The sequence below is a fragment of the Harmonia axyridis genome, chromosome 3, assembly GCF_914767665.1.
Source record: "Harmonia axyridis chromosome 3, icHarAxyr1.1, whole genome shotgun sequence".
Classification (NCBI taxonomy): domain Eukaryota; kingdom Metazoa; phylum Arthropoda; class Insecta; order Coleoptera; family Coccinellidae; genus Harmonia; species Harmonia axyridis.
This window is the reverse complement of record NC_059503.1, coordinates 42,077,792-42,092,284: the sequence shown is the minus strand read 5'-3', so window position 1 is coordinate 42,092,284 and position 14,493 is coordinate 42,077,792. Positions and strand designations below refer to the sequence as shown.

The 14,493-nt window shown below is 34.8% G+C and overlaps 1 protein-coding gene across 18 annotated transcripts in view; it reads right to left on the bottom strand.

Annotated features, from left to right (window-relative positions):
• LOC123676324 (eukaryotic translation initiation factor 4E transporter-like) overlaps positions 1-14,493 on the bottom strand; it is a 209,863-nt gene that overhangs the window by 180,376 nt on the left and 14,994 nt on the right. For all 18 annotated transcript variants that reach the window (XM_045612154.1, XM_045612168.1, XM_045612170.1 and 15 more), the window contains exon 4: positions 553-709. In XM_045612154.1, coding sequence (XP_045468110.1) covers positions 553-709 — 157 coding nt within the window. The remainder of the gene's footprint in view (positions 1-552; positions 710-14,493) is intronic.

Genomic DNA, 14,493 nt, shown 5'->3' with positions numbered 1-14,493 from the left:
GGAACGGGACTCATTATTCATCTTTTGAAGTGTTGAGGTCAAAAATGCCAATCAATCAAAATTATTATTTAGATTTCCAGAAAGAGCAAAATTCAGCTTCAATGCGCGGGTATCACTCAAAGTTGTCACATCTAATATTCTTTTTTTTATGAATTTTTAAGGTGGAACGAAAAATTTTATTCGTTCAGTTGAGGTATCTCGTGAGAGTCGTAAATGAATGTAAAGAGTGGAAATCTTGAAAACACAGTGAACGTCTAGTAGATGATAAGAATTTGTCAATATATGAAATAATACATTAGTGAATCAACAGCAGAAAAAAATATGGCCAAAGACAAAATATGAATTCCTCGAAACATATTTTGTGTCCATTTCCTAAAAAAACATGATACAACTGAAATTTGAGAAAGTTATCTCCTATTGGTTCTGTACTGAAACTGAAAGCTTGATGCAGCACATTGGTTATCTTGTTTTTATTCAAATTCACACAAAATAACTGACAAAAGGTAATTATTTTTGGCTGTCATTTTAGATTCATCATCTCAAATATCTTACCATTCAGGCTCCTCATCCTTCTCACTTCCAGATATTCTTCTATTACCAAACCTTCCCATATTGTTCCTCTGCTGCTTATCTTTATCTCTAGTAACATCAAAATCTCTCCTGAAAGTACGTCTATCATCTTGATTTCGATAATATTCGTTGTCTCCATCTGCAAGAATTTTCCTGCATTACTTCAAATAAAAATTATTAAAGCAATTCAGTAATTTACTATGTTAGTTGGACGATTCGAAATTATAATACACATTAACATTTATTGGGCTATTTCAATCATCTATGCGGTTGGATGTTTCCGACGTTTCGGCAAGCATTCGACTGCCTTCTTCAGAGTATTGGTCGATTGGTCCTGAGAAGGACCAGAGAAAAAAAAGCTTACTTAGAGTATTTCATCAATTCTCATAAGTTTGAGAATAGATTATTATGGAAAAAATTATCTGAGTTGGGTGTTTACGGTGGGAAGTCTAATAGAGATTTGCCTGATAATTTGAATAGACAGGATGATATAAATAAGAACTTTTTGAAATCTTCGCGTTATATCAAGCCCGACCAGGGCCTGCTTGAATTTTACAATAATTCGCGGTTCTTGAATTTTACAGAGGAGTTTTATTTTACGATGGCAACTCAAGTGGAGGTGCTGTCAGTTCTGAGTTCAATGAAATCTAATGTGATTGGTCCCGATCAGTTGAACGCTGAAATGATTCGTCTATGTTGTTGTCCGTACATTCTGCCTTTTCTCGTCAACATCATTAATTCTTGCATTTTTTCTTCGGTGTTTCCTGCAGCTTGGAAAATATCGAAGGTTCTTCCACTCCCAAAGAAGAGTGACCCCAATAATTTGAATGACTTACGTCCAATATCTATATTACCTGTATGCTCGAAGGTCTTGGAAAAAATATGCGCAATGAGAATCGGAGAACATTTAATACGGTACAATATTTTACCAGAGAGACAGTCTGGATTTAGAAAGCGCCATAGTTGTTGCATGGCTCTTCTGGATGTTGTGGATAACATATTATCGTGCATAGATGGAGGAGAGACGTGTGCGTTGATTTTGTTTATTGATTATTCCAAGGCTTTTGACACTATCAACCATGAAATATTATTGGCAATTTTGCGGCACATTGGATTTTCTGCCGTGGCTATTGCATTCATTAAGAGTTATCTGGAGGGTCGTCAGCAGTATGTAGAAACAGATCGAGGTACGTCTGGGGTGGGAAATGTGGATTGTGGTGTCCCGCGGGGTTCTGTGTTGGGGCCTCTTCTGTTTTGTATCTATACAATTTACATAACAGGTGATATGAAATTCTGTAGAGAATTCAGGTATGCTGATGACACGCAGATTTTGCATTCATTTATTTCCAGCTTGGTACGTGATGCTAATAATAGAATAAACCATGATCTTGACTCCTTGGTACAGGTGTCAAGAAGGCATCAACTCACATTGAATCCACTGAAAACTAAAATCATGATTTTTGGGAAGAATAGGGATACTGTGTCTGAAGATATGCAGATTTTTTTAAATGGTGAGCGGATTCAATGTGTACATGAGTGTATTAATTTTGGTGTTCTTATAGACAAGGAGCTTCGATTCAGTGGTCATGTTCAGTCTTGTATTCGAAAGGCTTATGCTAGTCTGAGGATGATTTACCCTCATAGACACTCTTTCTCGACTAAACTTAAAATTTTGCTCAGATTCTTTGGTCTTGAGCCACTTCAATTACTGCGACGCAGTTTACGGGCCATGTTTAACTAGAGTAGATTGTGACAGGATACAGAGAGTACAGAGATCTTGCCTACGATTCATTTAGAGCCCGTTCACATGACGAGCGGTTTCCGCGCGGTTTGAAACCGCGCGTTTACAAGTACATGAATTTTCTTCGAAGCGTACACATGCCTCCGCGCGGTTTTATGGACCGCGCGTAGAGCGCGGTTCTAGAGCTTGCCCGTAGTAACCGCGCGTTGGCGCGCGGTTTGAGATCATAGGTTTCTAATGTAACCGTTCAGATGACCGCGCGGGCACGCGCTGATAGATGCCAGAGACGTATTTATGTATTTTCCTTCGATCCGTTCGGTCAGAAATATTTCAAAATGGAACCGGACGCTCCTAAATTATTCATAGATGAAATTGAGAATTTTACTGTAATATGCGACATAACAAGTAGTGTTTATTCGAATAAAAACTCAAGGAGACGGGCTTGGGAAGAACTCGTCATCATATCCTGTGAAGGAGATGCTAATGAAGAAAAAAAATGTATTATGTGACCACATAAAAATGATAATAGCTCTTTATTTAGAAATCATGAGATACACGTAGAACAAATACAAATGAAGAGAAATAGTATCAAAATAACATTCACCTACCACTTAACAGCAGAAATCTACTATACTAGGTATATGGTTCTAATTATAATTATTCAACAATAACTTAAATATTATATTCTTAAATGGTTTATAATTATTTATTTCTTTGATTTCATTAGGCAGTCTATTGAAAAACTTTGAACAACTGTATTCTAGCTGCTGTTTGTGTTGAATTTAATTTACATTTTGGAAAATAATGATATTGTACTTGTGTTATATTTATTTTGATATTCTGATATGATAGGAGAAAACATTTATTTTTCCGCATAAATAGTCGCCAAAGTGTTACTTTATATGTCCATCTCGATTTGTCCTGTCGAGCCACGTGTCCTGCCCACTGCCACTTCAATTCTACAATACGCGCTATAATATCTACGACTCTAGTTCTTCGTCGGATTTCTTCATTCCTTTTTCTGTCTCTAAGACTGACATTGAGCATAGTCCTTTCCATCGCTCTCTGCATCACCCTCAGCTGGTTTGCGGTCTTTTTAGTTATTGCCATAGTTTCCATCAGGCCATATGTCGCTACCGGTAATATGCAGGCATCGAAAACTTTCCTTTTAAGGTTTATTGGGATGTCGTTATTCCTGAATATATATTTCATCTTTCCAAAAGCCATCCAAGTTAGCCTGATTCTTCTTTTTATCTCTGCTGTTTGATTTTCTTTGCCGATTCTTATTGAGTGTCTTAAATATATATATTCTTCTACATTTTCAAGTTGTGTGCCGTCAATGTTTATGTGTTCTGTGATGTTATTGATAAGTTTAGTCTTCGAAACATTAATTTTCAAACCGACTTTTTTCAGAGCATCAATAAGTTGTTTTAACATCTCGCTCAATTCCTGCATGTTGCTACTTATTAGGACGATGTCATCGGCAAATTCGAAGATGATTTAAGTAGGATCAGTTTTAATTGATGAATAATAGAAACTATTCGATCTATAATTACCTATCAAAACTTAAAAAAGTTTAATTTTCACCTAAATCTGATACTGAATCCAGATTCAAACCGAAATGTAGAATTCAAACTGAATACGGGCCGTTACTGAAACGAGCGGTCACCGCTTGGCAACCGCGTTCCATGTGAACGGTATCCAATTATCAACCGCTCATTCAACCGCGCGTAGACCGCTTGTCATGTGAACGTGCTCTTATGGTATAAGGAAATATGATCCTGTTATACATAAACTTAAGACATGTAAATGGCTTGATATGGAGTCTAGGCGTGAACTGCATGCTGCTGTGTTGTTCCATTCGGTTATAACAAATAAATGTCCACCGTATCTATATAATAAAGTTCGTTTTCGTACTGATGTCCATTCTCTGAACTTGAGATTTAGGGGGCTCCTTACTCCACCACGGCATTCTACGGCTTCATTCACTCGTTCCTTCTCATACAGAATTTATCTACTTTATAACCGAATGCCAGTTAACTTCAGGTCTTTGCGTCTTGCCAGTTTCAGGCGGAATTATATGGAATGGCTGCGCGGACGTCTGTATTAGTCAGATGTAATTTTTATTTTCATTTTTAGAATGCTTTTGATATTGAGAGTGTATGGCACCTTTGATTTTTTTCTCTTGTACGGAACATTATTATTCTGCACGTTTTTTTCTCTAAATTGTTTTTTTTTCGGGACTTGATCTTATATCAATTTTACTGCCTCAAGTTCCTTTCTACAGCATTGAATATGAGCTTATCTCTTGATATAATGTTACTTTATTGTATGTTGTGGATAAATAAAGATTATTATTATTATATTGTTTGTCGTAACTAGGTAATGTGTTCTCATATTATGTCATATTGTATGCCTTATATATTTATTTATTTTTTTAGCCTTGAAAAAGAAACGAACTGTTTCGAAACGTCGGCATTGTTATAAATTAAACAATAGAATAAAATCGTGTCCAATATTCCCAATATTCTTTTTATTTATTTAACAACAATGGATGATAACCAAATCTATTAAAAACGATGACATCTAGCAGCCATTCTAGGAAGAATGACTCTACAATTTTACGCTACCAATGCGATAATGAAGCAAAAGATCGCCTTCTTAGAAGAGCAGGAAAAACTGATTAAGCTCTTCGAGAAGAAATGACCCACACCGATAATAAAAGTTTTACAATTGAATTCTGGAACGAAAATTCAGTCTTCCAAAAAAGACAGGAATTGACTCGTTTCTTGGAAGAAAATAAAATTGATATACTTTTCTTGGGTGAAACCTATTTGAAGCCAACCAAAGAATTTGAAATAAGAAATTATGAAGTATATAAAAAAAAGACAGAAAACAAGGTAGAGGAGGAGGTACAGCCGTCTTAGTGAAAAAAGGAATTGTACATCACGAACTACCAGAAGTTCTAAGTGCAAATGTCGAAGAAAAAGGGGTAAGTGTTAAAACGAAAGCAGGTGAAATAAACATTTACTCTGTGTGCCGATCCCCAAACAATGGGTTGAAAAACTTCTTCCGAAATAAAAATCCTACGATAATTGCGGGAGACTTAAATGCGAAGCATCCTGATTGGAATAGCAGGAAGACAAATCCCCAAGGAACTAAACCAAGAGCTATAGCAGACAAATGTAATCTGTTAGTATTAGAGCCAGAAGATCATCCCACTTATATCCACGAAACCACAGGTACGATGAACGTACTGGATATAGCAATAATGAAAAATATATCAGCGAATTATGAAATAGAAACCAAGATGGATCTCTCATCGGATCACAGCCCAGTGGTCTTGACATTAGAAATCGAAACAGACTACCCACGGACCGAAAATCAATTAATTGGCAAAATTCAAAGAAATCATTCGAGCAAAACATGTGAAGATAGAAAACAAAGAACAGCGAGACGAAGCAATCAAGGATCTAGAAAAAAGAATAATCGAAGCTGAAGTAGAATCCACCAAGATCAAAAAAATACCGAAGAAGAGACCGCTACCTCTAGATGTGAGAATTTTGTTAGAGAAAAAGAAAAAGGCGAAGAAACAGTATAGACGCACATTAAACCCCGGTGACAAAACTGTACTGAATAAACTGATGAACGATGTGAAAAACAAAATCAGACATGTTTTCAACGAAGACTGGGGCAAGAAGTTAAAAGACCAATCACTGTGGAAAATGACGACAGCACTAACTGGAAGAAAAACGAAAGCGAAGATACCAGCACAAACGCTGTGTCATACGTGAGCGAATTATTGCGAGCGATGAGAGGGACGCGACCAAACGCGATTTATCAAACCTTGGAATATAATAGCGCTGTCCTACGTGCAGTCGTATCGGTCGTAAAACTGTTTCAGGCGAATTTCGCGCTCTGTCGGCGATCAAATTATTTGATATTTCCAAACGGAATTCGCGCGAACTTCAGTAGTTCTTGTTGATGCAGGCACGTTTACTTCGACCGCTCTACAATGAATGATTTAAACGAAGTTTTAATACTGGCTGAATGAATGAATATTTTTTATACAGAGTGCACAATTTCTGTGTTCCAATTGGACGACTCTGATGGAGAACTGAAACCTGTTGAAATATGATAGTTGAGATGTTAGATCCAGGTAATTTTTTTTGCATTATTCTTGAAGGTGTACAGTAAGTGATTGACGATTTTATACAGGGTGTATTGTTTTTGGGTGGCAATTCGACGTTTATGCAAAAATGTAACCTATTGAAACATCGGATTATCAGCTTAAGGTTATTCTTTTTTTGCATAATTTGTGAGAAAATATATAATAATTGATTCAAAATTATACAGGGTGTATAAAATAATAATCATCATTTATTATTACACTTCATTTATTTACGCATAACTTATATTAATAATGCTGAAGAAATATCCATTTGAAGGAAATAAATATAGTTGAGGTTAATATATCATTGAGTAATAATAAATAAACCTTATTTATAAGAAGATTGAAAAAAATTTTTCAATTCAGTAAAGGTTAACGTATTTCTTAGATTTTTTTTTTGGTCATATATAGTCAAATGTTCACTATATAGTCAAATGTTGTAGGAAGCAATCTACAATAACTGTGGAATAAATTTGGAGAAGTCCTTAATTGTTTATATAAGTGGTGAAACTCTCCAAAATTCATTCGTTCCAAAAAACATTTATTTGTTGGATTTCTCTTTCCTCCCATTTTTCTGCGTCTTACAATTAGCATTTTTGAAGCCACATTTTCACATATGAATAATTTACGTTTTCTTGACCACCTCATTATAACTGTTTCTCTACAAGCGTATGACAACGGACTGATCTTCCGCAATGCACAATCCCAACCCAACCATATTTATGTCGCGTCGTGTCGCGTTTGTAGATTTCAACGTAGGACAAAAAAAGTCGCGCTGCTCACATCGCTCGCTTAGTACATAAAATTGGCGTCGCTCGCGTCGTAACATTAGTCGCTCACGTAGGACATAGGGTAAAGAAGGGAAATCAAGTAGCTGTCACAAAAGAAGAAAAGGCAGAAATGTTTGCAGAATCTCTGGAACATCAATTTAAGCCGAATCCAAAAATCAACGACGACCAATTCAACCAATCAGTCGAAATACACGGACATATAACATTGTGAGAGAGATGAGAGTCGTGCGATTTTCATAGACAAATGTGTTGCGCTTGATTTTCTTTATTGGTTGAGTGGAATATGGGTTGACCGCTTCATACAGGCCTTCCTCTATTGAGGTGGGGAAATATATTGATGACTTAGAAGCGTATCTTTGTGAACTTGATTGTAGAGAAGTAGAGATGTTTGTGGGTGATATAAATATTAATGTTAATATTCCAACTTGTCAAAATAGTTTGTTGTATCAATCTGTCCTTGACAGATCACTATGGTACTTCTAAGTGCACTAAAGCAGTTAAGCCTTGTAAAGGGACTGGAATTGATGTAGAAAGCCGAGTTAATTACGATAGACTATACTTGTACTTATCAGGAAAGAACTGGCATGATATTCTGTGCTCAAATGATCCTCAGTATGCTTATTCTTGCTTTGTCGCATTGCTAAATGAAGCCATAGATAAATCAGTTAAAAAGTTAATTTTGGTCGCTTCAAAGAAATACAAGAAAGTTCAACCTTGGATTACTAAAGGTCTAATAACATCAATAAAGCACAGGGATAAATTGAAGAAAAAACTGATTAGGAGACCTTCGGCCGAGAGTAAAAATGAGTTCAATATTTATAGAAACCGATTATGTAGTCTTTTAAGAATTACCAAAGAAGGATATTATAGAGAAAAAAATTGCATTTGGCGGAAAAGATCAAAAAAAGGTCTGGTCAACAATAAATGAAATCAACGGAACAAAAAAAAATTTTTGAATGTATAAAAAATGATGAAAACGATGCTATTATTACGGACAACGCAGAAGTGGCTAATTCCTTCGACAACTTTTTTGTCGGATAAAACTTAAAAAAATAATCGAGAAAATCATTATGATCTTCCGTCTAGAGGCCTATCATCTTATATCTCGATGTTTTTGACACCAGTTAGCAATAACGAAATTATAAATGTGATAGGATCGCTTAAAGACAGCGCGGCACCTGGACTTGATGGTTTTGGGGTATCACCGCTTAAAAAAATACATACATATATATTGGTTCCTTTAACTCACATTGTTAACTTGGTTTTCAGTACAGGTTTCGTGTCCGCCCAATGGAAGGAATCATATGTTACCTGTGTGCATAAATCTGGTGATAGGACGAAAATGACTAACTACCGACCGATCTCTATTATAAGTAATTTTGCTAAAGTATTTGAGAAGTGTGTGAAGTCGAGGCTTGTTAACTTTTTAACAAAATTCAACATTTTGAGTGAGAGTCAGTATGGGTTTAGGGAGGGCAGATCAACTGAGAACGCCATTGAAGAGTTGATAAAAAAGATAACATATGCGTAGAATCATAATAAAAAGTTATGACTGTATTTTTAGACTTGGCGAAAGCAGTCGACTCTGTTTCACATAGCTTATTACTCAAACGGCTCGAACAATGTGGCGTGCGAGGAATCTGTCGGGTATTGTTCGAAAACTATCTTCACAATCGAATGCAATATGTCAGAATTAATGGAAAATTTAGTCAGCCTCAAGTTGTCCATACTGGTATCCCGCAAGGTACGGTTCTCGATGCGGTACTGTTTCTCATCTTCATAAACAGTTTTTTGTGTATTCCTAATTTAGATGTGATTTCTTATGCGTATGATTCTGTAATTGTGTTTTTTGGTGATTCATGGGATGAGGTTTATGCCACAACGGTTGAGGGAATGGGGGTGATCGGTGATTGGCTGTCGGATAATCAGCTGACTATGAATGTGGTGAAGACTAAATTTATTACATATTCACTTAGGATTGATGGTCAGCCTGCTTTTTCATCTATGCCAGTTCACTTGGGCAGTTGTGAGAGATCAATTCATTGCAGCTGCTCGTTAATATTGAGAGTAGATCACATTAAATATCTGGGAATATATATCGAGAAATATCTGAGATGGGACATGCAGATTCATTTTCTCATCGAGAGACTTAAGAGACTATTTTTCGTGTTTTATAATTTAAGAGGAGTACTCAACCGCACTGCAATATTGCGAATATATGATTCACTAAGATTGAGATACGGGATTGCTGTTTGGGGAGGGAGGGGGGGGGGGGGGGGGTTGCTTTCAATGTTTATATGAGCAGCTTGCAGGTAATACAGAACACAATATTGAAAATAATTATAACTGAGTAACTGAACATAAAGCAATTATATATTTTTGAAATTCTCCTTAGCCAGTTCAGGACAGAAACAAAGTCAATAGATCATGGATATCATATAAGGCATCTTCTTAAACAGGCGGCTGTGGTGCCAAGATTGAGCAGATATCACCTTCAGCATGGTTGGCTGTACTATCGACCTAAATTATACACTCTTCTCCCACTTACATTTAAAGTTAACTTCAACTTCAAGAATAAAAAGCATAAGACTGAACTTAAACGTTTTCTGGCGCTATCACACAGAAATAAAAACTGTGAATTGCTCAACTTGTTCATCACGTATATGAGTGATTTGGTGACATACGAGCTCCAGATCAGGTCACCAGGTCACTGTAATTGTATATGAAATTTATTGTTATTATGTGTATATTATCAGGATGAATAAAATTATTTATTTATTTTTTATTATTATTATATAACAGACGAAGATCACAAAGATATGGAAGAAGATTCAACAAAAGTGACTAAAGAGAAATTGAAAAAGGATCAAAACATTAAAAAATAGAAAAGCACCCGGAAGAGACGGAATACTCAATCAAGCAATTAAAAACTTACTAGGAGAAGCTTGAGATGAAATCGTTGAAATAGCCAGATGCATACTTAAAACAGGATATTATACAAACAAATGGAAAACGGCGGATACAATATTAATTTGGAAGAAAGAGAAAGACAAAAAAGACGCAACTAATTATCCCCATAACCCATAAGCCTATTATCGACAATTAGTAAAGTGGTAGAAAAATTAATCCATAGAAGAATGACAGATTTCGTAGAAGAAAAAAAAAAATAATTCCAGATCACCAGTTTGGGTTTCGTAAAGATCATTCAACGATTCATCAACTGGTACGACTAAAGGAAAATATTAAGGAGCAAAAAAGGAGATCAGGAAGTGTCACTAGAAACAAGAGTATACAATTACCTATAAGATAAAGGACTGTAAGTTCCAAAAGTAGCATTGTTAGAGCAATACGTGTTTTCAACTATCTTTCAAATATACTCAAGGTTTTGAATGATGGATATTTCAGGAAAAATAAACTAAAGAGATAGATTGTGGCCGAGTTTCATTGATTTCTGTATATTTTTTGTATCAAGGCAATTTTATTTCTTTGGCTGGTATTTGATAATTATTGTTACTTTTTCTGCTTTTGTTAGTGTTTAGTTCTTGTTGGCTATGAATTGTGCAAATACGGTTGATCTAAATCGAGCTCACAAACAGGCAACTCGATTGCCTCTATGAGGTGCACATCATTGTATTGTGTGTATTTTCGATCAATAAATAATAATAAATGAACCTCTCTACAGATACCGGTGCAATTTTCTTGGATATAGAAAAGGCATTGGATAAAATGTGGCATCGGGGTCTAATATACAAAATGAATGGCAAATAGAAAATTTGGGGTGAATATATCGATAGTAACAGGTCAACGATCAGAAAAATAAAAGATAGCCCAGTTTGGAGATGACACTGCCATATACTCACTATCACAGTAGAAAGCGGAAAACAATCACTTGGCACTTAAAGATAAACCTAGATAAACTGATGGAATACTTCAAGAAATGGAGATTCAAAGTGAATACATCGAAAACAGTTGCAATCTACTTCGGAGGAAGAACAGTAAAAAAAGAGAGAGCAGGAAAAGTCAAAATAGAAAACCAGACGATAGAATGTAAAAGGAAGCAAAATATCCGGGAGTAATACTGGATGAAACAATGAATTTTAACAAACAGATAGAAGAAAACAAAAAACAGAAAAAGGGAGACTGTACCCGCAAGCATTTCGTATGCAGGAGTTACCAGGTACAATACGAAAGACAATAATAAGGATCAGTTGCAAAGTAGGATAAATTCAGTAATCAGAACAGCGCCCCATGGTATATAACCAACCAACAATATTAGAGTTTGTTCAATGTAATATCTTTCTTGAATAAACTCTCTTATTAACAAATCAGAGAAAAACTGAAAATTGAAACTATTGAAGAAATAGTCAAAAAACAAAGAAAGAAGACAATAGAGACGCTGAAAGAGCACGAGAATAAGGAATAAGGAAAGATACTACAAATCAAAATAAGAATGACAGATAAGGGGAAATACCTCATTCAAAGAACTAGAATAGAAAAAAGTGACATGAAGTAAGGAGGAATGTCTCCCGATCAGACAACAGTAGAAAATAGGAGAACTTAAATTAGAGGCGCAGGGAATGTGAATTCCGGACCTTAAACAAAAAAAAATCTGAGACCAAGCTTATAGAAACTCTTCCACCATAATGGTGGCGATGTGGATACAGCATCACGTATTGTCTTTCAGCCAGCAATTTTTGAAAACAGCCATAATATACTGATATCATATTAGCAGCTTCTCGTTGGTGATGGGCATTTTGATTAGAAGAATTCAACAAAATATTATGCAAATGACAACAATTGAATAGCGTTTTATCCGATAATTTGATCATGTCACACCATATGTTCCAGCGATCTAGATACCCCACCTGTGATCGAGTTTGATTTAAGTAAGGAAATATTAAGGAATATTTAGATGTATTTTAGATTTAAATATTCGAGGTATTCGCAAAAATTTTGAGGAGTTCCTTGGACTTTTTAGGTAATTTGGATGAGATGATTGAGACAGAGGTTGTGGACAGTTTTGAAGAGGCTTTGAAAGAGGTTAAGATAGATGATTCAACTATTTAGTTAAATCATCTATCTTATCTCTGTCTCTATCATCTCATCCAAATTACCTAAGTCCAGCATTTCTGCTGCAGAATTCAACTAACACTCTCCGTTCTCCTAGAATTATTCAACTTTATTAAACCAAGAAAATCCCCTACAAACTAATGCGAAACATTTTTCAATCATATATAAAAAGTATAAAATTTTTCTTTATCCGAGGATTCTTGTCCTTTAAGAATGTTGGAGGCGTATTGTATTTTATGAATGTACCATTTTGAAGGAATTCATTTTTTTTTTTTTTTTTGAATAATCAGGATTGAAGTTTGCTATGATCAATGGTACATTCAAAAAATATAATACGCCTTCATCATTCTTAAAGGACAATAATCCTGACAGTAAACCAGATTAATCTTATACTTTGCAAATCTAGAAACATCAAAGATTTAGTATTGCAACCAGACCTCGGTTCAGATCATCTTGCGATGCTTATCGCATTGGATTTGAATATTGAAGCAGAAGAGATAGTACAGAGAAAAACTCTTAAATTTGATAAATGTAAAATCAAAAAAATCAATAAGGACATGAGCAACTCCATAAACGCTCACTAGCAAACAAAACTGGATGAAGATTGCATCACATTATTCAATAATAAACTCTCCGAACGCAAACTTAAATACACACCTACAGCGAATCACCATCCATTTTTGCATGACTTACCGCCATCCATTGTAAAAATTATCAGGAATAAACGTAAAATATACAGGGAATACAGGTGCTGCCCTAACTAAAATTTCAAAACTAAAATAAACGAATATAACTCTCATATCCACAAAATAACTCAACAGTATAGACTGCATAAATGGACTGTGGCTTATAAGTCAATTGGTGTAGCCAAAAGTAGGAACTTTTATAAACAGAATTAACAAGCTCTCTAAATACAAAAATACTAACAAAATACCCACAATTGAAGTCAATAACAGAGAATATGTCAGGAAAAGACAGAGATATTTGCACAACACTTTCAACAGGCTTACTAATATGACAGGGACAGTAACTTTTAATATAAAATCAAAAGCTACTAGTAGAAACTTGATAAAGTGAATACTTCAGCAACTCTGAAAATGATAAAGCCTTCATGGAAATATATATACTATGAAATCCTACACAGTACCAAGAACAGTGCCCCAGAAGCAGACAATATACCATGGAATATATTCTACCAATTACAACCAAATTTACATGATCATATAATTAAGATTTTCTAATGGTGTCTAAAGATGAAACCAAATCTATTAAATGCATAGTAAAAAATTGCACTGAATATAATTAAATGACTAGAATGTACTACAGAGTTAATTCTATCAATTTTTCAACTAATAATTATATTTTTAAGAAGTTCAAAACCATATATTTCATAACTTTTACATTAATGGATGAAAAGAATACACAAAATGATGTTCAAACCTATCCATTACATAATTATTTAGATCATTTCCTAAAATAAAGCATTTGTGAGCTATATGTATGATATCAAAACAAGTAAATCTAAAATTTTATATTAATTGATTATCCCCTATAATTATTATTCCATTTACATAAAAGTTGTCTCACAGATATTTAATTGGAAGTAGACTAATTCAAAAACCTGATGCTCATTTTCTGTTCAACCTTTCCAGTAATATGGAAAATAGGTACCGTCATCTTCATTGCAATACACAACAAAGACCTTAAAAAAGTTGGAAATTATAGACCGATAACACTTTTGATAGTACTAGGAAAACTATTGGACAAAATTATCAAATCGAAGCTAGAAGAACACTTACAGGTTTATATTCCCAACTTTCAATTCGATTACCGCAGAAAGCCACAATTTTCATCTCAAATCTTCAAAATGCACAACTGAGCAATAAAAAAACTGCAGTATTCGATAGTATATGGATTGAGGGGATACTATACAAATTGTTTGAAAATACATACCACATTATCTCACTAAAATAATTGAGGAATATTTAGAGAAGGGAAAATTGAAAATAAGAATTAACAATTCGTCATCAGACAACTTCACCTTTATGCAAGACACACCTCAGGGATCACCTTTATCCCCATTTTTCCACTATATCTATTGCAGTGATATTCCACAGCAATAAATATATAGATATAGCAACAATGCAAAT